Source organism: Ranitomeya variabilis, chromosome 7 (assembly GCF_051348905.1).
Source record: "Ranitomeya variabilis isolate aRanVar5 chromosome 7, aRanVar5.hap1, whole genome shotgun sequence".
Classification (NCBI taxonomy): domain Eukaryota; kingdom Metazoa; phylum Chordata; class Amphibia; order Anura; family Dendrobatidae; genus Ranitomeya; species Ranitomeya variabilis.
The window spans coordinates 230,492,838-230,514,866 of NC_135238.1; the positions used below are offsets into that span (position 1 = coordinate 230,492,838).

The following is a 22,029-nucleotide window of genomic DNA, read 5'->3' on the forward strand; positions in this document are numbered from 1 at the left end:
TAACATCAATATATCAGGATGAAATGTATAGTTTATTACCATACGCTGCTCAATTTTAGGTCTGACTCAAAAGTATGTGACCTTGTGGGCCCAAGATCTAATTTCTTTTTTGATGGCACTGATCTTTACATAATAATTGCTGTATTTAGTGCCATGCATAGAGATTGAGGAGAAGGGGTGTTTCATCGCAATGATAAAAATGAGCATGCTTTCAGGTGCTGCTTGACACCAGCACACTTTTTCCACTTGGAAAGAAAGTTCTAATGCCCCATGACTATTTTCATGACTACATTTTCCATATGTTTCACCACTTATGGAGATCATAACCTTTTGCAGGTTCTCACTACCTATTGAAAATGGTAGCAAGACCAACCCAGAAGTGATCCATGTTTCTTGGAGCGCCATGGGTTGGATTTATGGTACGCGACACTCCAGGGTATTTTGCCTTCAAGTAGATAGAGTTGAGCAGATAGACCTGGCCAGCTCCTTTACGTGGATCCACCAGATGCTTTGGGTGGACAGGTTTGGCATGTTTTTATGATTGACTTTTATTCTAGTCTGGTGTTCAATCTTCAGTTCATGGCAAAGTTGGTTATTGACTCTCTTAATGGTCAGAAGCACCACATCCCCGGAGAAGTCTCCAGGATGAGACGCCATCATCAGTGGTGTGGACCATAAACATAGCATTGACAAACTTTTGTGGGGAAAAACCAGCTTCGCTTACCAGTAACTTTAACGTAGTAACTGATGCAGTCATCTCCGGCATCACAGATATACTCTCCTGAGTGTTGAGTTTGGGCAGAGAGGATGGTAAGCCCACGATGCGTCCCATCCGATTCCAGACTTATGTTTTCTATCTCTTCCACCAAATCTCCATCCTTGTACCATCGCACAGAGGTGTTTTCTCTGGACACCTCACATCTCAGCTCCACTTGCTCCCCGGCCAGATACATCATATCTGTGTCAACACTAGTATTCACTAGCTTCACTGGAGGTTCTGGAAAACAGGACATTAACAGACCATCACCATTCAGGAATGAACCATTGAAGAGAAGCATCAGTCTATATTCCAGTTGGAGATCATAGGACCATGGCATGTGTTGTGTATGTGTCACAATCTATGGTGGAGACTGTATGAAGGAGATGCAAAGGAGCACTGACCTGTCACCAGAACATTATAGAAGACACTGTCATCTTTGGCATCACAGACAAACTCTCCAGAGTCTTTTACTCCAGCGTTTTGGATGATGAGTCTACGATGCTTTCCATCTGACTCCAAAACAAGGTCCTCACTTTCTTCTACCTCCACTCCATCTTTGTACCAACATACTTTAGCATTTTCCCTGGACACCTCACAGCTGAGTATCACTCGCTCTCCACTGAGACGCTTGTGCTCTACATTATCACTTGTGTTCACAATTTTCACAGGAGGATCTGAAAGTAAAGAGACGGAAATGAGTTTATCAATTGTGCATCCAAAAACGAGTTCCCCGCATCATATTATCAATGACGTTACTGGTCCCCGGCCGCTAAATATCCCTGCACCTATCCAGTAAAAACCATGTGCGTGCAATATAGGCTCAGCATCCAAGTCATTGTTCTAGCACCATAAGTGTCATTAAGTCATTGTTCTAGCACTATAAGTGTCATTAAGTCATTGTTCTAGCACTATAAGTGTCATTAAATCATTGTTCTAGCACTATAAGTGTCATTAAATCATTGTTCTAGCACTATAAGTGTCATTAAGTCATTGTTCTAGCACTATAAGTGTCATTAAGTCATTGTTCTAGCACTATAAGTGTCCTTAAGTCATTGTTCTAGCACTATAAGTGTCCTTAAGTCATTGTTCTAGCACTATAAGTGTCATTAAGTCATTGTTCTAGCACTATAAGTGTCCTTAAGTCATTGTTCTAGCACTATAAGTGTCCTTAAGTCATTGTTCTAGCACTATAAGTGTCATTAAGTCATTGTTCTAGCACTATAAGTGTCCTTAAGTCATTGTTCTAGCACTATAAGTGTCCTTAAATCATTGTTCTAGCACTATAAGTGTCATTAAGTCATTGTTCTAGCACTTTAAGTGTCCTTAAGTCATTGTTCTAGCAGTATAAGTGTCATTAAATCATTGTTCTAGCACTATAAGTGTCATTAAGTCATTGTTCTAGCACTATAAGTGTCCTTAAGTCATTGTTCTAGCAGTATGTGTCATTAAATCATTGTTCTAGCACTATAAGTGTCATTAAGTCATTGTTCTAGCACTATAAGTGTCATTAAGTCATTGTTCTAGCACTATAAGTGTCCTTAAGTCATTGTTCTAGCAGTATGTGTCATTAAATCATTGTTCTAGCACTATAAGTGTCATTAAGTCATTGTTCTAGCACTATAAGTGTCATTAAGTCATTGTTCTAGCACCGTAAGTGTCATTAAGTCATTTTTTTAGAAGCCCAAGGTTTTTGAGTTTGTATTGTAGAGCCAAAAAAATATTTAGAATTGAGAGTCCTCAGTGGTTGATACCTTTTAATGGCTAACTGAAAAGATGGTAACAAATTGCAAGCTTTTGAGACTACTCAGGTCCCTTCATCAGGCAAAGACTTCTATCTACTGGCTAACACGGTACCAAGATGTATATCTTTCCTATTCTAGAGCCCTAAGTGTCAGAGAATCAGAAAGTATCATTGAGTCATTGTTGTAGAACCATCCATAAATGTAATAGAGTCATTGTTGTACAGTCAAGTGTCACTGACTTATTCTCCTACAGCCCCAAGTGTTAGTAAGTGCCGAATGTTAAAGATTTAATATCCAGTTCAAGTTTGAGCAATGCAAAACTACCGTAATACTATAGGGCGTACGGAATGGAATTTGGACATGTCCCCTATGTCTTTGAGAATGGTGCCAAATTTAGGCAAATGATGCAAGCACAAAGAATAGGCGCACAATCACAAGTTACATGGACCTCTCTACCCTATTTGTGGCCTCTTGTGTTATAAAGTATCCTCACCTGTCACAGCCACTTTGTAGAATATTGAGTCATCTCCAGCGTCACAGACAAACTCCCCCGAATCTTGTGTGTGTGCACAGAGGATGACCAGACGGCGATGCTTCCCATCGGACTGCAGTCGGATCCTCTCGTTCTCTTCCAATGTCTCTCCATCTTTGTACCATCGGACGAGGACATTCTCCCGGGAGAGCTCGCAGCTCAACACCAGCTCCTCCCCGCTGAGACACCTCTCATCTGTGTCATCATCCGAATGCAGGATCTTTACAGGAGGCTCTAGGGGAAAAAAACATGTTTGGATTTTGTAATTTTTTGCTCATAAAGTCAATGCACAATGATGATGGGATCAAAGAGATAAGCGATGGGCTGAAAATATGTAGGCTGGTACTCAGCTACAGATGTGGATGGTGGGTGACAGCACTTATACCTTCATGTTCTTGAGAGTGCAATTGACATTGGAGTAGTTTTTGGGCACTACTATGGGAACACGATTATCCCACCACCGTTTTGTCCCTTACTGGCCATATGGGACGATGAGGTCATGTGAAAGCTGTGACATCATAGCTCTCATGTACATGATGCCCCATGTGTGACATTATGAAGGGTACGTCGGGTACAACCAAGACGAGTACCGTAAGATACCAATTTATTTTATTAGATATTGGTAATTCTACATGTACAAGCATGTTTCCATGACCTTCATGCGGTTCTCATCCATGGTTGTGTGGTACCCGGCAATGTGGAAAGTGTACGTGCCTCAATGAATCAAAATAAATAAGAAATGACTTCATTATGGATCTTGTCACTGACCTGTCACCGTCACATTGTAGAAGACTGAGTCATCTCCGGTGTCACAGACATACTCCCCCGAATCCTCCGGTCCGGCACAACTAATAATCAACCGGCGATGTCTCCCATCTGACTCCACCTTGATGTTTTCATTCTCCTCCACCTCCGCACCATCCCGGTACCAGCGCACATGGGCGTTCTCCCTGGACACCTCACAGCTGAGCACCACAGCTTCTCCGCTGTCACATTTATGTTCCGTGTCGTCATCTGCGTTAAGGATCTTCACTGGAGGATCTAGATGTAGAATGAGAGTCATCATGAGCTTAGTAAGAATTGAAGGATAAACCACAAAGTAGTTTCAGGTGACTTGTCAGAATAAGGTATCATATGTAAGTATATGCAGAATAACACTATTTCCGGCCATTATATGACTTGTAATTTTCACCAGTTTTACCCTCTGCATGCTCTAGCTCCAATTTTCAGTTGTCTCTGAGCTGGTGGGTGGAGACCAGCTTCCTTATGACTCCCATACACAGCACACAGACATGAGAGATTCCTGCTCTCATTTCTCTATGTAGCAAATGTTCAGAAGAAGCATGGAAGGATATTATAGAGCAGTGTATCTGTGAATCCAGCACTGGGGTGAGATAAATACTTATTAGAAAACTGAAGCAAGAAGGACATTGTTAAGGTACCGTCACATTAAGCGACGCTGCAGCGATATAAACAACGATGCCGATCGCTGCAGCGTCGCTGTTTCGTCGTTGTGTGGTCGCTGGAGAGCTGTCACACAGACAGCTCTCCAGCGACCAACGATGCCGAAGTCCCCGGGTAACCAGGGTAAACATCGGGTTACTAAGCGCAGGGCCGCGCTTAGTAACCCGATGTTTACCCTGGTTACCATTGTAAATGTAAAAAAACCCCAAAACTCTACATACTTACATTCCGGTGTCTGTCGCGTCCCCCGGCGTCCGCTTCCCTGCACTCCTCCTGCATCCTGTGTAAGCGCCGCTGGAAAGCAGAGCGGTGACGTCACCGCTGTGCTCTGCATTATGGCCGGCCGGCGCTCACACAGTGCAGGGAAGCGGACGCCGGGGGACGTGACAGACACCGGAATGTAAGTATGTAGTGTTTGGTTTTTTTTACATTTACAATGGTAACCAGGGTAAATATCGGGTTACTAAGCGCGGCCCTGCGCTTAGTAACCCGATGTTTACCCTGGTTACCAGTGAAGACATCGCTGAATCGGTGTCACACACGCCGACTCAGCGATGTCAGCGGGTGATCCAGCGACAAAATAAGGTGCTGGCCTTCTAGCTCCGACCACCGATGGCACAGCAGGATCCTGATCGCTGCTGCGTGTCAAACACAACGATATCGCTATCCAGGACGCTGCAACGTCACGGATCGCTAGCGATATCGTTGTTAAGTTGTTCAGTGTGAAGGTACCATTAGTCCAGCACTGAGATGAGATAAACAATTACTGGAAAGCTGCAGCCTTATTTCTCTGCTTTTCTCTCTCACCGAGCTCCACCCTCCCCTCTCCATAGGCTTTAATAGGCAGCTGTAATCTGATCCCTCAGTTAGCTGGCAGGCCATCTTGTTTGTGTTGAATGATGAGTTCAGGAGGTGGTGGAGGAGGATGTGGCTGATAAGTGGAGTAGGAAGCATAATTCAATGAAATAAGAGAAATTTCTTATAGTTACTTCTACAATTGATTTATTCTGAGGTTTGCAGTGACCGTCCAACGTTGGGTTATTTTGGAGTACAGCACCAGTGTAGAGATCAGTATGATAAAACTGTAGATTCCTGACAGTCCTACATCTGTACATCTGTCTCATACTGACCTGTTACAGTTACATCAAAGATGGCGGAGTCATCGATGGCATCACAGACAAATTCACCGGAATCGGCCGTCTCTGCTGACAGAATGATTAGCCGGCGGTGACAGCCATTTGCCTCCAGAATGACGTTCTCACTTTCGTGTAATTCTTCATCTTCCTTATACCAGCAGACCTGCGCGTTTTCTCGTGACACCTCACAGCTCAGCTCCAGTCGCTCTCCACTGAGAAACTCCCTGGTGTCACTCATGTTTATTATCTTGACGGGAAGGTCTGCAGAGAAAAACGGAGGCAGGATTACAAGGACTCATTGCTCTGGATCAACAAATATCATTGATTCAGTGTTTTGGAGTCTTAATTGTCACTTGATGAAGGTTCCAGAGAGACAAAGGTCTCTAGGCCATTGTTCTAGATCCCCAAGTGTCACTGAGTCACTGTTCTAGAGACACAAGTGTCATGGAGTTATTATTCTAGAGCATCTGATACTGAGTCATTGTTCTAGAGCTCTAAGTAGCATCGATTTATTGTTCTAGGGCCACAAGTTTTATCACATTATTGTTCTAGAGTTACAAGTGTCATTGAGTTACTATTCTAAGGTCTCACGTGGCATTGAGACATTGTTCTAGAGCCCCACGTTCCAAGTGATTGTTCTAGAGCCTTCCACGGCATGGAGTCTTTATTCTATAGCCACAATTGTCATCATGTAATTATTCTAGAGCCACAAGTGACAAAGAGTTATTGTTCTAGAGTCACACATGCCACCAAATCATTGTTCTAGAGCCACAAGTGCCATCTAGTCATTGTTCTAGAGCAACACGTTTCACCGGGTCGTCGTTCTAGAGCCACAAGTGTAATGAAGATATTGTTCTAGTGCCAGAAGTCTCATAACGTTGTTGTTCTAGAGCCCCAAAGGTCTTATGGCCTAATTGTTCTAGAGCCTAGGTGTCTTTGTGTTATTGTTCTAGAGCCACAAGTAATCGAGTCATTGTTTTAACACTCACTTTATCAATGAGAAAATGTTCAAGAGTTCCATGTGTCATCGAGTCATTGTTCTAAAGCCCCAGGTGTCATCGAGTCATTGTTCTAAAGCCCCAGGTGTCATCGAGTCATTGTTCTAAAGCCCCAGGTGTCATCAAATCATTATTCTAGAGCCCCATGTGTCATCAAATCATTGTTCTAAAGCCCCAGGTGTCATCCTATCACTGTTCTGGAGGCGCAAGTACTAGTTTATGCCAGATAAACTGTTAGGTGCAAATGACACAATGCAGTCTGGAATTTCTCCAATTTTTCCTAATCCTGTCGATTCAGGGGAGTAAGCACAGGATGGGAGTAAAATGCAAGCTTCTCATATGAACAGGATAGATCTTCTGCCGCTGTTATTTGAGTATCATATGGTAATATTATTTGCATGGCACTGTTACTGAAGTGTATGGCATTGTATGTAGGCGGTATTGGTCACTGAATTGTGGTGTCAATCTATGACATTATTTAGGGACACCCCATGGTGGAGAGGGTGTGCCTATAGAAGGTTCCACATAGGGCATCAACCTAAACCCAGTGCTACACTGGGCGAACCAATAATCCGACATTCATCAATTGCCATAAACAATATATTAATAGTTACTGACCTTTCACAAAGACATTATAGAAAATAGAGTCGTCTCCAGCATCGCACACAAACTCTCCCGAATCCTGGGTTTGGGCAGATCGGATGATCAGTCTGCGGTGACAACCGTCCACCTCCAGGACAACGTTGTCACTCTCCTCCAGCTCCTCACCGTCCTTGTACCAGTGCACCAGGGCGTTCTCTCTGGACACTTCACAGCTCAGCACCACGCGCTCCCCGCTCACATGTCGGTGTTCTGCATCGTCGTCACTGTTCACAATTTTCACTGGAGGCTCTAGAGTGGCAGAAGACCCTGATAAATGCCCTGGTACGGTACTTTTTAAAATTTTTCCATTTTCTATGTAATTTTTCTTACATACATTCATATTTTCTCCCACTCTTCTCTGGTCCCAGTCTACAACTTTGTATCACATAATGCATACTTAGATAAAATCCCTCCTAGACCTCTATGTGCCATGCAGCCCGGTATACATAATTCTTCCTAATATATCGTCGCATTATAATGCCGGAGAATACATTCCCGCAAAGAATCTGCATCTTGAAGAAGCACAGACTGCGGCAGGAGAAGGAACAAGAGATGTGACTTTGAGATGTCTTCAAGTCTGAGGAGGGTCTGTGAGTTATACAAAGCTTTCCTCCCCTATCCGGTATTATTGGCACTTTCATGGCTGCTGCCTGACACTGTGCTGACGCATTCAGATTTTTATCTTTCATCATAAGAAGGTCTCTGACAAACAATGTGCAAAAATCCCAGACTGGAAAAAAAAAATATCGGATGCTGAATAATAGAATAGAAAGATTTCAGAAGTAAAATGACACAGGATTATAGATTGAAATTATGTAAGGAAGCAACAAATCTAAAGTTTATTTTATCTCTATTTTTGACGAGTTATTGTTCCCCTGTTGTCAACCACTTCGGGCTACGTACAGACTTGATATAGCACATACAGTGGGGCAAAAAAGTATTTAGTCAGTCAGCAATAGTGCAAGTTCCACCACTTAAAAAGATGAGAGGCGTCTGTAATTTACATCATAGGTAGACCTCAACTATGGGAGACAAACTGAGAAAAAAAAATCCAGAAAATCACATTGTCTGTTTTTTTATCATTTTATTTGCATATTATGGTGGAAAATAAGTATTTGGTCAGAAACAAACAATCAAGATTTCTGGCTCTCACAGACCTGTAACTTCTTCTTTAAGAGTCTCCTCTGTCCTCCACTCATTACCTGTAGTAATGGCACCTGTTTAAACTTGTTATCAGTATAAAAAGACACCTGTGCACACCCTCAAACAGTCTGACTCCAAACTCCACTATGGTGAAGACCAAAGAGCTGTCAAAGGACACCAGAAACAAAATTGTAGCCCTGCACTAGGCTGGGAAGACTGAATCTGCAATAGCCAACCAGCTTGGAGTGAAGAAATCAACAGTGGGAGCAATAATTAGAAAATGGAAGACATTCAAGACCACTGATAATCTCCCTCGATCTGGGGCTCCACGCAAAATCCCACCCCGTGGGGTCAGAATGATCACAAGAACGGTGAGCAAAAATCCCAGAACCACGCGGAGGGACCTAGTGAATGAACTGCAGAGAGCTGGGACCAATGTAACAAGGCCTACCATAAGTAACACACTACGCCACCATGGACTCAGATCCTGCAGTGCCAGACGTGTCCCACTGCTTAAGCCAGTACATGTCCGGGCCCATCTGAAGTTTGCTAGAGAGCATTTGGATGATCCAGAGGAGTTTTGGGAGAATGTCCTATGGTCTGATGAAACCAAACTGGAACTGTTTGGTAGAAACACAACTTGTCGTGTTTGGAGGAAAAAGAATACTGAGTTGCATCCATCAAACACCATACCTACTGTAAAGCATGGTGGTGGAAACATCATGCTTTGGGGCTGTTTCTCTGCAAAGGGGCCAGGACGACTGATCTGGGTACATGAAAGAATGAATGGGGCCATGTATCGTGAGATTTTGAGTGCAAACCTCCTTCCATCAGCAAGGGCATTGAAGATGAAACGTGGCTGGGTCTTTCAACATGACAATGATCCAAAGCACACCGCCAGGGCAACGAAGGAGTGGCTTCGTAAGAAGCATTTCAAGGTCCTGGAGTGGCCTAGCCAGTCTCCAGATCTCAACCCTATAGAAAGCCTTTGGAGGGAGTTGAAAGTCCGTGTTGCCAAGCGAAAAGCCAAAAATATCACTGCTGTAGAGGAGATCTGCATGGAGGAATGGGCCAACATACCAACAACAGTGTGTGGCAACCTTGTGAAGACTTACAGAAAACGTTTGACCTCTGTCATTGCCAACAAAGGATATATTACAAAGTATTGAGATGAAATTTTGTTTCTGACCAAATACTTATTTTCCACCATAATATGCAAATAAAATGATAAAAAAACAGACAATGTGATTTTCTGGATTTTTTTTTCTCAGTTTGTCTCCCATAGTTGAAGTCTACCTATGATGTAAATTACAGACGCCTCTCATCTTTTTAAGTGGTGGAACTTGCACTATTGCTGACTGACTAAATACTTTTTTGCCCCACTGTACTTGCTAATTTTTCAGGATGCCTATTCTGGAAGAAAAAAATTGTGGCATCTTAATAATTTATTTTACAGCCATGCTACCTTTAAGGATGTGTACTCTCTGGTGGTGACTGTATATATCTATATGCAGTGATCTCCCTCTAGTGGTGGCTGTATAATTCTGTATGTAGTGAGCTCCCCCTAGTGGTGGCTGTATAAATCTGTATGTAGTGAGCTCCCCCTAGTGGTGGCTGTATAAATCTGTATGTAGTGAGCTCCTCCTAGTGGTGACTGTATAATCTGTATATAGTGAGCTTCCCCTAGTGGTGGATGTATAAATCTGTATGTAGTGAGCTCCCCCTAGTGGTGGCTGTATAAATCTGTATGTAGTGAGCTCCCCCTAGTGGTGGCTATATAAATCTATATCCAGTGACCTCCTTCTTGTGGTGACTGTATCAATTTGTAATAGTGATCTCCCTCTAGTGGTGGCTGTATAAATCTGTATGTAGTGAGCTCCTCTTAGTGGTGGCTGTATATCTGTATGTAGTGAGCTCCCCCTAGTGGTGGCTGTATATATCTATATGCAGTGAGCTTCCTCTAGTGGTGGCTGTATATATCTGTATGTAGTGAGCTCCCTCTAGTGGTGGCTGTATAAATTTGTGTATATTGAGCACCCCCTAGTGGTAGCTGTATAAATATGTATATCGTGAGCTCCCCCTAGTGGTGGCTGTATAAATCTGTATGTAGTGAGCTCCCCCTAGTGGTGGCTGTATAAATCTGTATGTAGTGCGCTCCCTCTAGTGGTAACTGTATAAATATGTTTATCATGAGCTCCCCCTAGCGGTGACTATATAAATCTGTATGTTAACATATCAATCCAAAAATAACCTATACTGCCAGGCTCCACCCTATCTCCGCCTCCACCCCTCAAACCTTCCACAGAGCCACTGCTCACTCTTGGAAAAACTCCCCTTCTGCACCACACATCCTCACCAATCACACATTATCAGTTCCCATTGAACACCAGATCACATACATAGCCAGCAGCATTTGTTTTGGCCAAACAATGGTGGAATGGGAGATCTGATGGTTGAGTAGGTGGGTGAGTGGACGGGAGGACATGCCAACCTCAACACTTTCGGGCCCTCAACTCCTGCAATTCCTGCATATAAAGTGCCGCAAGGGCCTGGGACTCGCCGGCAGCTTAGGAACAGAGGGCGGGCTGACAGCGTCTGACGTCACTGCTGTCAGATGTGGCCAGCCCCCTCTGCTGCAACCACACAATGTAAGTAGCTGCGGCTGGGAGTGACTGGGGCTCCTGGGCTTTATAAAGTAAAGTAAGTAGCCTAAGCCCCAGTGTGCTGCGTGGTCTGCCAGGCCGTTTATACAGTGGCTCGGCTGCGCAGCATGTCTTACCCAGTCCGGACTCTCTCTCTGCTTCTGCTCACCAGGCCCCATACACCAGTAATGGCAGTAATGCCCTGATGGCGGCCCTGCTCCTTAGTGCTGCTGTATACATCTGTATAATGTGAGCTCCCTCTAGTGGCGGCTGCACTTATCTGATATGACAATGTTGCAGCAAGCAGGAGAAATGGTTGCATTATGTCTGTGCCACCATGGGCATCATATCAATCGCATGCCCACCGTCTATGGTAGACACACCACTAGTGATAATGGTCTTCTGCAAATGTTAGTGGCATGGTGACACTCACTGACCTGTCACAGTCACACGGTAACAGACGGAATTCTGCCCAGCGTCACATACAAACTCTCCAGCGTCTTCTGTTCTTGCAGCAGAAATAATTAACCTCCTTTCCCGTCTATTTGATTCCATTTTAATATTGTCGCCCTCCTGTATCTCCACGCCATCTTTGTACCAACGCACGGGTGCATTCTCTCCGGAGACCTCGCAGCTCAGCACCACGCTCTCGCCGAGCTGGGACTTGTGCTCCACATCGTCACTAGTGTTCACTATGGTCACAGTGGGCTCTAAGGAAGACAGACAAGACTAAGAGGGGGAAAGTGGAAACCGATAGCAAAGGGAACAATGGCCTCTGGTTTATGACTCTATAGTTATTAAAGGGATCATCAAGATTAGAATATTAAAGGGGTTTCCGGTTCAAGATCCCAATTAATTATCCAGAGATTTTCCTTCTCTGGAGGACTGAGCTACATTGACTTTAATGTTGATCGTGTAACTCTTAGTTTTGCCTGCGGAGGCACTGCAGAGAAAATGAAAACTTCCATTGATTACTTACAACTGATTCCTCATTGGACAAGCAGCTGATCGGGTCTTTTGCACTTATATAAAATATTACTTCCCCAAAAAGTGTGGCCGATTCCATCAGACTCAGTATTAGGTTGCATTATATTGAAGGGAGAATATTCCCAAGATAGAGTGTTGTATTGAGACGCCATATGGTGGCATATGGAGGGCCGAAAACTCTGCAGTATGCCGCACAGGCTTTGTGCCCAAGGTGTAGTTAATTATGCATTAAGACACCTGCCTCAGATTTCATCTCCTGTTTTTTTTTTTTACATTATCAAATCCTTATTATTTTTTTAACCTTTTCAGTGTAGTTAATTATTTGTCTTTTTAATATTATTTTTTTAATCAAATTTTTCTCACTTAAAATTAATTTATTGCTGTTTGTACAGCTATGTCAAGGTGTTAGCTGTTGTTTTTTTTTTCTTCATTTTACTAAACAAGCCAGGGGGGGACAAGCTGTAAGATTTTAGCTTTGAAAACTGCAGAATTATGAATTCAGCTCTGGTTGAACCTGCATCCATCAGAATTAATGTTTTGATTCCTGAAAGAAACCCTGTAAGAATCTGTCCTTCGGATTGGTCGGCTATGTGTCTTGATCAGCAGGACCGGTTTGATACAATTGTCTCTCAGAGAAGAACTTGTGATGGGCGCTGAGGACTTGTTTAGTTTATTGTTTATTGATGTTTTATAGAATTCTTTTAGGGAAACGCTTATCATACAGATTGCTTTAGTAATTTTTTTTAGAATGACTCAATGCTCTGAGATGCACAACGTTTGATTTTTGTTTGTATTTTTACCATTTTTCAAACACGACTTTTAAATTGCATTATGTCAGATCTTTGACTGAGCGTGCCTATGATGAGCAAGTGTAGGTCTATGGGGGAGTCTTGAGTGTGATCCCCTTGTCCTATCCAGCCCCTTCTCCAGGTCTCCCCTTTATTGGACGCTATTCCGATCTCTGGTCTATTGCCAGACTCCTAGATATTGGAATTAGCTCATTGTTAAAGGAGGACAGAAGTGTGAGCGCTCCGACCCTCGTCACTGACCGGTCACCATCACATTGTAGAAGACGGAGTCATCTCCAGTGTCGCAGACAAACTCCCCCGAGTCCTCTGGTCCGGCACATACAATAACCAATCTGTGATGTCTCCCATCTGACTCCAGCCTGATGTTCATGTTCTCCTCCACCTCCATCCCATCCCGGTACCAGCGCACGTGGGCGTTCTCCCTGGACACCTCACAGCTGAGCACCAAGGGTTCTCCGCTGTTACATTTATGTTCTGTGTCATCACTGGTGTTTATGATCTTCACTGGAGGATCTGTAGGAGGTAAGATTGTAACAGGGTATGTACACAGTGACCAGCAGAATAGTGAGTGCAGCTCTGGGGTATAATACAGGAGGTAACTCAGGATCAGTAATGTAATGTATGTACACAGTGACCAGCAGAATAGTGAGTGCAGCTCTGGGGTATAATACAGGATGTAACTCAGGGTCAGTAATGTAATGTATGTACACAGTGACCAGCAGAATAGTGAGTGCAGCTCTGGGGTATAATACAGGAGGTAACTCAGGATCAGTAATGTAATGTATGTACACAGTGACCAGCAGAATGGTGAGTGCAGCTCTGGGGTATAATACAGGAGGTAACTCAGGATCAGTAATGTAATGTATGTACACAGTGACTGCACCAGCAGAATAGTGAGTGCAGCTCTGGAGTATAATACAGGAGGTAACTCAGGATCAGTAATGTAATGTATGTACACAGTGACCAGCAGAATAGTGAGTGCAGCTCTGGGGTATAATACAGGAGGTAACTCAGGATCAGTAATGTAATGTATGTACACAGTGACCAGCAGAATAGTGAGTGCAGCTCTGGGGTATAATACAGGAGGTAACTCAGGATCAGTAATGTAATGTATGTACACAGTGACCAGCAGAATAGTGAGTGCAGCTCTGGAGTATAATACAGGAGGTAACTCAGGATCAGTAATGTAATGTATGTACACAGTGACTGCACCAGCAGAATAGTGAGTGCAGCTCTGGAGTATAATACAGGAGGTAACTCAGGATCAGTAATGTAATGTATGTACACAGTGACTGCACCAGCAGAATAGTGAGTGCAGCTCTGGAGTATAATACAGGAGGTAACTCAGGATCAGTAATGTAATGTATGTACACAGTGACTGGACCAGCAGAATAGTGAGTGCAGCTCTGGAGTATAATACAGGATGTAACTCAGGATCAGTAATGTAATGTATGTACACAGTGACTGCACCAGCAGAATAGTGAGTGCAGCTCTGGTGTATAATACAGGAGGTAACTCAGGATCAGTAATGTAATGTATGTGCACAGTGACTGGACCAGCAGAATAGTGAGTGCAGCTCTGGAGTATAATACAGGATGTAACTCAGGATCAGTAATGTAATGTATGTGCACAGTGACTGCACCAGCAGAATAGTGAGTGCAGCTCTGGAGTATAATACAGGATGTAACTCAGGATCAGTAATGTAATGTATGTACACAGTGACTGCACCAGCAGAATAGTGAGTGCAGCTCTGGAGTATAATACAGGAGGTAACTCAGGATCAGTAATGTAATGTATGTACACAGTGACTGCACCAGCAGAATAGTGAGTGCAGCTCTGGAGTATAATACAGGAGGTAACTCAGGATCAGTAATGTAATGTATGTACACAGTGACTGCACCAGCAGAATAGTGAGTGCAGCTCTGGAGTATAATACAGGAGGTAACTCAGGATCAGTAATGTAATGTATGTACACAGTGACTGGACCAGCAGAATAGTGAGTGCAGCTCTGGAGTATAATACAGGATGTAACTCAGGATCAGTAATGTAATGTATGTACACAGTGACTGCACCAGCAGAATAGTGAGTGCAGCTCTGGAGTATAATACAGGAGGTAACTCAGGATCAGTAATGTAATGTATGTGCACAGTGACTGGACCAGCAGAATAGTGAGTGCAGCTCTGGAGTATAATACAGGAGGTAACTCAGGATCAGTAATGTAATGTATGTGCACAGTGACTGCACCAGCAGAATAGTGAGTGCAGCTCTGGAGTATAATACAGGATGTAACTCAGGATCAGTAATGTAATGTATGTACACAGTGACTGCACCAGCAGAATAGTGAGTGCAGCTCTGGAGTATAATACAGGAGGTAACTCAGGATCAGTAATGTAATGTATGTACACAGTGACTGTACCAGCAGAATAGTGAGTGCAGCTCTGGAGTATAATACAGGATGTATCTCAGGATCAGTAATGTAATGTGTGTACACAGTGACTGCACCAGCGGAATAGTGAGTGCAGTTGTGGAGTATAATACAGGATATAACTCAGGATCAGTAATGTAATGTATGTATACAGTGACTGTACCAACAGAATAGTGAGTGCAGCTCTGGAGTATAATACAGGATGTATCTCAGGATCAGTAATGTAATGTATGTACACAGTGACTACACCAGCAGAATAGTGAGTGCAGCTCTGGGGTATAATACCGGATGTAACTCAGGATCAGTAATGTAATGTATGTACACAGTGACTGCACCAGCAGAATAGTGAGTGCAGCTCTGGAGTATAATACAGGATGTAACTCAGGATCAGTAATGTAATGTATGTACACAGTGACTGCACCAGCGGAATAGTGAGTGCAGCTCTGGGGTATAATACAGGATGTAACTCAGGATCAGTAATGTAATGTATGTACACAGTGACTGCAAAAGCAGAATAGTGAATGCAGCTCTGGGGTATAATACCGGATGTAACTCAGGATCAGTAATGTAATGTATGTACACAGTGACTGCACCAGCAGAATAGTGAGTGCAGCTCTGGGGTATAATACAGGATGTAACTCAATATCAGTAATGTAATGTATGTACACAGTGACTGCACCAGCAGAATAGTGAGTGCAGCTCTGGGGTATAATACAGGATGTAACTCAGGATCAGTAATGTAATGTATGTACACAGTGACTGCACCAGCAGAATAGTGAGTGCAGCTCTGGAGTATAGTACAGGATGTAACTCAGGATCAGTAATGTAATTTATGCACATAAGGACACAACTTTTTAGCAGGCTATATGTGCAATATATGTTAGGGATTATTAAAAGTTATCCTACCCTATAACATTATCGGTGCACTTCTAGTTGGACATGCACTAACATGCAGAGCAGTATCATATTTCTTGGCAGTTACCTGAAATGGAGACATTGTAGAAGACAGAGTCTCCTCCAGCGTTGCAGACAAACTCTCCAGCATCCTCTGGTTTGGTGCACATAATAACCAATCTGTGATGTCTCCCATCTGACTCCAGCCTGATGTTCTCGTCCTCCTCCACCTCCATCCCATCCCGGTACCAGCGCACGTGGGCGTTCTCCCTGGACACCTCACAGTTCAGCACCAGGGGTTCTCCGCTCACACACTTGTGCTCTGTGTTATCGCTGGTGTTTATGATCTTCACTGGAGGCTCTGGAATCAAAATGTAAAAAATTTAGAAATAAATAAATAAAATTTGTGTTACCATTTTCTGAGTTCCACAACTTTCTTATAAATTGTTAATGGAGCTGTGTGAGGTCTTGTTTTTTGAATTGACACTTTTATTGTTATAATTTTGGATGAACAGAAAACACCCATTCTAGTGTTTTTATACTTTTTATATAGCGTTCACCATGGGGGTTAAATAATGTGATCGTTTTATAGTTCGGGTCATTACGGGCAGGGCTTCACCAATTAAAGGTCCTTTATTTTTCTTAATATTTTTTTTATATAGTAAAACAATTTTAATTAGGAATAAATGTTTATTAGTGTTTATTTTTCCTTTTATTAATATTAGTAAATATTATTGAACTTTTTTAAAACTTTATTTTACTTGTGTCGGTGGACCTGATCATGCAACCATCTGTTTAATACTTTGTATATTGCAACATATTACATCTGCGTACGTAACACTGACAGACAGTCAATTAGGCTCTGGCAGGTGTAATAGGTGTACACAGATGGGAGACTTGGGGGGCCATCATTAGTAGCTGCAGGGCTCATGGAGCCAATAAAGAAGAGGTCTCAAGGTGCCCAGAAGGCAGCATGGATCAACAGGGATGGCCCATTTTCACCATAAAGCATGGAAATGAGCATGTGTATTTTTGCAAATGACTATAGAGCAATTATAAAGTGAGGATTATTTTTAGTGATTCTTACCAGGCACAGTGACGGTGAAGCTGGTGCTGTCATTCCCCAGATGACAGGTGTATGTCCCACTGTCTAACGGGTCCAGGGATGAGATAAGAAGTCTTCTCATTCTGCCGTCTGCCTGTAGAGAGAAGCGTCCTCCTGCCTCCACCTCCTGCCCATCCTTCATCCAGCGCACTTTAGCCCCAGAGCTCGGCACCTGGCAGCTGAGACACATGGGTTGTCCGGCATCCAGTGTCCTATTTGATGGTTCTCCGGAGGCCGGGGCAATACTAGACCCCCTGGCTAAAAAAAATAAAAATTGATAGCCTGTCAAATTCCAAATTCCTTTTACTATTATGTTACAAGTTGAGTCATAAGGTCAGACACTCAACACAGCTACTGCAGAACCTCTTCCAGAAGGAAAGGTGTTCATCAATCAGGAATTGGTATGAAACCCCACTTTGTTTTCCCATTTAGTAGCGGATAGGATGTGCACTCTGTCTTGCTGTTGCCAAACTACTTTTAAACTTTTTTTTGTTAGGATGAAAACAATTAAAAAAAACTTTTATATTTTTTCCCTGGAATTAGTTCCCCAACTGAGAGGTATTTTAAAGAGGAAGAAATCTCCTAGTTTATTTCTATTGCCACATTCACACGTTCAGTATTTGACTTCATTTCTTTAAAGGGACTCTGTCACCTCAATTTGGCGGGATATTAACTTGTTACCGGTCAGATGGGCGGTGTATCCTCGTAATTTCTCCACCCCGTCCATCCCTTTTTTCCGCAGTAGTTTAGTGCATAAGAGTATGCGTGCAGTCTTCGGTGGCGCACGCGCATTATGCTTTGCCCTACTGCGGGCAAAGCCGAAGAGCATTACTGCGCATGCGCCCGCGCACTATGTTCCGGAAGTATTTTGCTGTGTTCCGGGACATAGTACGCGGGTGCATGCACAGTAATGTTTTCGGCTTTGCCTGCAGTAGGGCAAAGCATACTGCGCGTGCGCCACCGAAGACTGCAGGCGCACGCGCCAACTATGGCGCACGCATACTCTTATGTACTAAGCTATTGCGGAAAAAAGGGACGGAAGGGGTGGAGAAATTACGAGGATACACTGCCCATCTGACCGGTAACAACTCATTTTAATATCCAAATTGAGGTGACAGAGTCCCTTTAAGCCGAAACCAGGAGTGGATTAAAAATCCAGAAGTGGTGACGTGTCTCTATTGGACTTTTCCTCTGATTGTTCTTCTCCAGATTTTGGCTTACAAATACTGATGTAAAATGTGTAAAATACTAACCATATACTGAATATGTGAGCGTGGCCTAATGGAGATCAATTAAGAATAAGTCATGGAGATTGTGTAAAGATCAAGGAAATCCGAACACTGAAGACCATGAAAGATCAAGTACTGCAGACACTTGCATTGCAAGACAGTAATGAATGAGCGTTGTTAAAAACATGCTGCCGATCAATCGATGTACGGGCAAAATGCTCATTCATTGTGCGAAATGATTGTTGTGGAGCAGAAAAGATAATCATTCTTGGCAATGCATCGTCCATTGTATAAACAGGACTTGCCCTGCTGAGGACTATGGCCGCCTTGTGTAGATCGCTCAGGACACATGGCCTACTTTGGTCTGACTGTCATTTAAACGACTTTGTAAAAGTTTACCGATTGGTGGTGGTATCATGCCGCCTGTCCATCTGTGTAAACGGACTTTAATGCTGGGTTTAGATATGTCGACTGCGGCCATTAAACAACTGCCTGTACGCTACGTGCAAATTAATTAATGGTCATTGAATAGACTGAAGGCCAACGAATACAAAACAATGGAAACCAATAAAGATCAAATAATGAAGAACAAGATATATCAAATAATAAACACCAATCTAATACAAAACAATAGAGACCAGTAACTCCAACTAAAGGAGACCACATAATACAAAACATTAGGGACCGAGTAATGTCAAACAATGGAGACCAGGGATGTTAAAAAATGAAGACCAAGAAAGTCCAAATAATGTCAAAGTGTTCAAAAAATAAAGTCCAAGAAATTCCAAACAATGGAGCCCAAGAAGGTCCAAGCAAAGGTAAATAAGTACCATCCAACAATGAATACTAAAAAGTATGAAACAATAGAGAAAAGGAAATGCCAAACATTAGAGAAAGGAAATTCCAAATGAAGGAGACAAAAACAAACAATGAAGAACAAGTAATCAAACAATAGTAACAAAATAATAGAAAACAATAGAGACCAAGAAAGACAAAATAATGGAGAAAGAACAAATAGTATATAATACAGCCCAATGTAAGATGAAACAACAGAGACCAAAGAAATCCCAAACATTAGAGATTGATAGATTCCGCTATACACTTTTCATTGTTACCACCGATCATAGAGAAGCAATAGACGAGGGGCTTCGGATTTCTCTACCAGATTTCTACCGCAGCGTTCTATCAGGCTGCAGACATCCAGGGATCTCTAGAGGGAGGTGGAGAAATAGAGGTTTTGTTTCCATTTTTCCTTCTTCATCTCTAGGTTTACTTCTTTCTTTAAGCTGTAGCTTCCTCTCATTCATTATTATATAGAGATTCTCCTAAAGTCTTTATTTCTAGGATACATTATAGGAGGAGGAGCACACAAAAAGCTCCGAAGACCACATCATGTGTGTCACTGTGTACTGAGTTGTGGTATCTAAGCCTATTAGGTGTGGTACTGTCTGCCCAGCTTGTGTATCCGAGCTTGTCATGTGTGATAGTGTGTGTTAAGCTACTGTATCTAAGCTTATTATGTTTGATGCTGTCGACAAGCCTTGTGTCCGCTCTTCCCTAATCCTGTTTGTATATAACAGTATACAAATAGACCTATTAAAGGGTCTCACCGGGAAAAATTGCCCCCCTGTTTTATGCCGAGGGTGGAGCATGGCACAGTCACAGAGAGAATCCCGTGCTTTGCCCCGCCCCCTTGGAACACAATGTATCAGTTTTGTTCTCCTGACTGTTCCTTTAAGAAATTACTGAAAATGATAGTTCCTAATGTGGAATCAATGGGTGTACAGGAGATCCTGCGACTTTAAGACTGGAAGAAATTCTTCACAAGGGACTGGAAAAGAGATTGAGCTGTTATGATTCAGTACGCCGACCATACGGAGAAGCATTTGGTTATCTCATTAGTCAGACATGTCCCCGCGCCATGTAGGATTTCGTTAATCCAACAATATTCATAGAAGAGGTGGCTCAGCACTGCACGGCGTCTTCAGCGCCCGCGGATTAACCTCCTAAATGCCAAGAATGCTCAACAGAAATCAACATTAACTCCTACTCATCATCTTGTGTCTCCAAACTGTATCAAGGTCTAACATTCCTTAAAGGCTTACTCCCAACATTGCAGATTATCACCTATTTACAGGATAGCTGATTGGTGGGGGTCCGACCGCTGGGCCCGAGAATAGGGCTCTGAAATGCCCCCATTAGAATGGTGCAGTGACCGCGTGCTTCCTATTCATTCATTGTCTATGGGACTGCTAGAGAATGCTGAGTACAGTATTTCAGGTATTCCTACAGACAATGCTCTCTGCTCTTTTAAAACAGGATCTCCATTTTCGGGACCGATGGGGGTCCCAGTGGTTGGACCTTCGACTCATCATTATACACTACCCTGGGGGTCACTCATCCTTATACACTACCCTGGGGGTCACTGACACTTACACACTACCCTGGGGGTCACTCATCCTTACACACTACCCTGAGTTTGAGACTCATCATTCTACACTACCCTGGGGGTCACTCATCTTTATACACTACCCTGGGGGTCACTCACCCTTATACATTACCCTGGGGGGTCACTCACCCTTATACATTACCCTGGGGGTCACTCACCCTTATACATTACCCTGGGGGGTCACTCACCCTTATACATTACCCTGGGGGTCACTCGTCCTTATACACTACCCGGGGGGTCACTCACCCTTATACACTACCCTGGGGGTCACTAACCCTTATACACTACCTTGGGGGTCACTCACCCTTATACATTACCCTGGGGGTCACTCATCCTTATACACTGCCCTGGGGGTCACTCATCCTTATACACTACCCTGGGGATCACTCACCCTTATACACTACCCTGGGGGTCACTAACCCTTATACACTACCTTGGGGGTCACTCACCCTTATACATTACCCTGGGGGTCACTCACCCTTATACACTACCCTGGGGGTCACTGACACTTACACACTACCCTGGGGGTCACTCACCCTTATACACTACCGTGGGGATCACTCACCCTTATACACTACCCTGCGGGTCACTCATCCTTCTACACTACCCTGGGGGTCACTCATCCTTATACACTACCCTGGGGGTCACTCACCCTTATACACTACCCTGGGGGTCACTCACCCTTATACACTACCCTGGGGGTCACTCACCCTTCTACACTACCCTGGGGGTCACTCACCCTTGTACACTACCCTGTTGGTCACTCATCCTTCTACACTACCCTGGGGGTCACTCATCCTTATACACTACCCTGGGGGTCACTCATCCTTCTACACTACCCTGGGGGTCACTCATCCTTGCACACTACCCTGAGTTTGAGACTCATCATTCTACACTACCCTGTGGGTCACTCATCTTTATACACTACCCTGGGGGTCACTCGTCCTTATACACTACCCTGGGGGTCACTCACCCTTATACACTACCCTGGGGGTCACTCACCCTTATACACTACCCTGGAGGTCACTCACCCTTATACACTACCCTGGGGGTCACTCACCCTTATACACTA

The 22,029-nt window shown here is 43.5% G+C and overlaps 1 protein-coding gene across 2 annotated transcripts in view; it reads right to left on the bottom strand.

The window, feature by feature from the left end:
• Nucleotides 1–22,029, bottom strand: part of OBSL1 (obscurin like cytoskeletal adaptor 1) — a 57,622-nt gene that overhangs the window by 27,583 nt on the left and 8,010 nt on the right. For both annotated transcript variants that reach the window (XM_077273091.1, XM_077273090.1), the window contains exons 5-14: nucleotides 17,262–17,537; nucleotides 16,263–16,535; nucleotides 13,096–13,368; nucleotides 11,497–11,769; nucleotides 7,251–7,523; nucleotides 5,629–5,895; nucleotides 3,803–4,075; nucleotides 2,996–3,268; nucleotides 1,162–1,434; nucleotides 725–997 (exon numbers count right to left, since the gene is read on the bottom strand). In XM_077273091.1, the coding sequence (XP_077129206.1) occupies nucleotides 725–997; nucleotides 1,162–1,434; nucleotides 2,996–3,268; nucleotides 3,803–4,075; nucleotides 5,629–5,895; nucleotides 7,251–7,523; nucleotides 11,497–11,769; nucleotides 13,096–13,368; nucleotides 16,263–16,535; nucleotides 17,262–17,537 (2,727 nt within the window). The remainder of the gene's footprint in view (nucleotides 1–724; nucleotides 998–1,161; nucleotides 1,435–2,995; nucleotides 3,269–3,802; nucleotides 4,076–5,628; nucleotides 5,896–7,250; nucleotides 7,524–11,496; nucleotides 11,770–13,095; nucleotides 13,369–16,262; nucleotides 16,536–17,261; nucleotides 17,538–22,029) is intronic.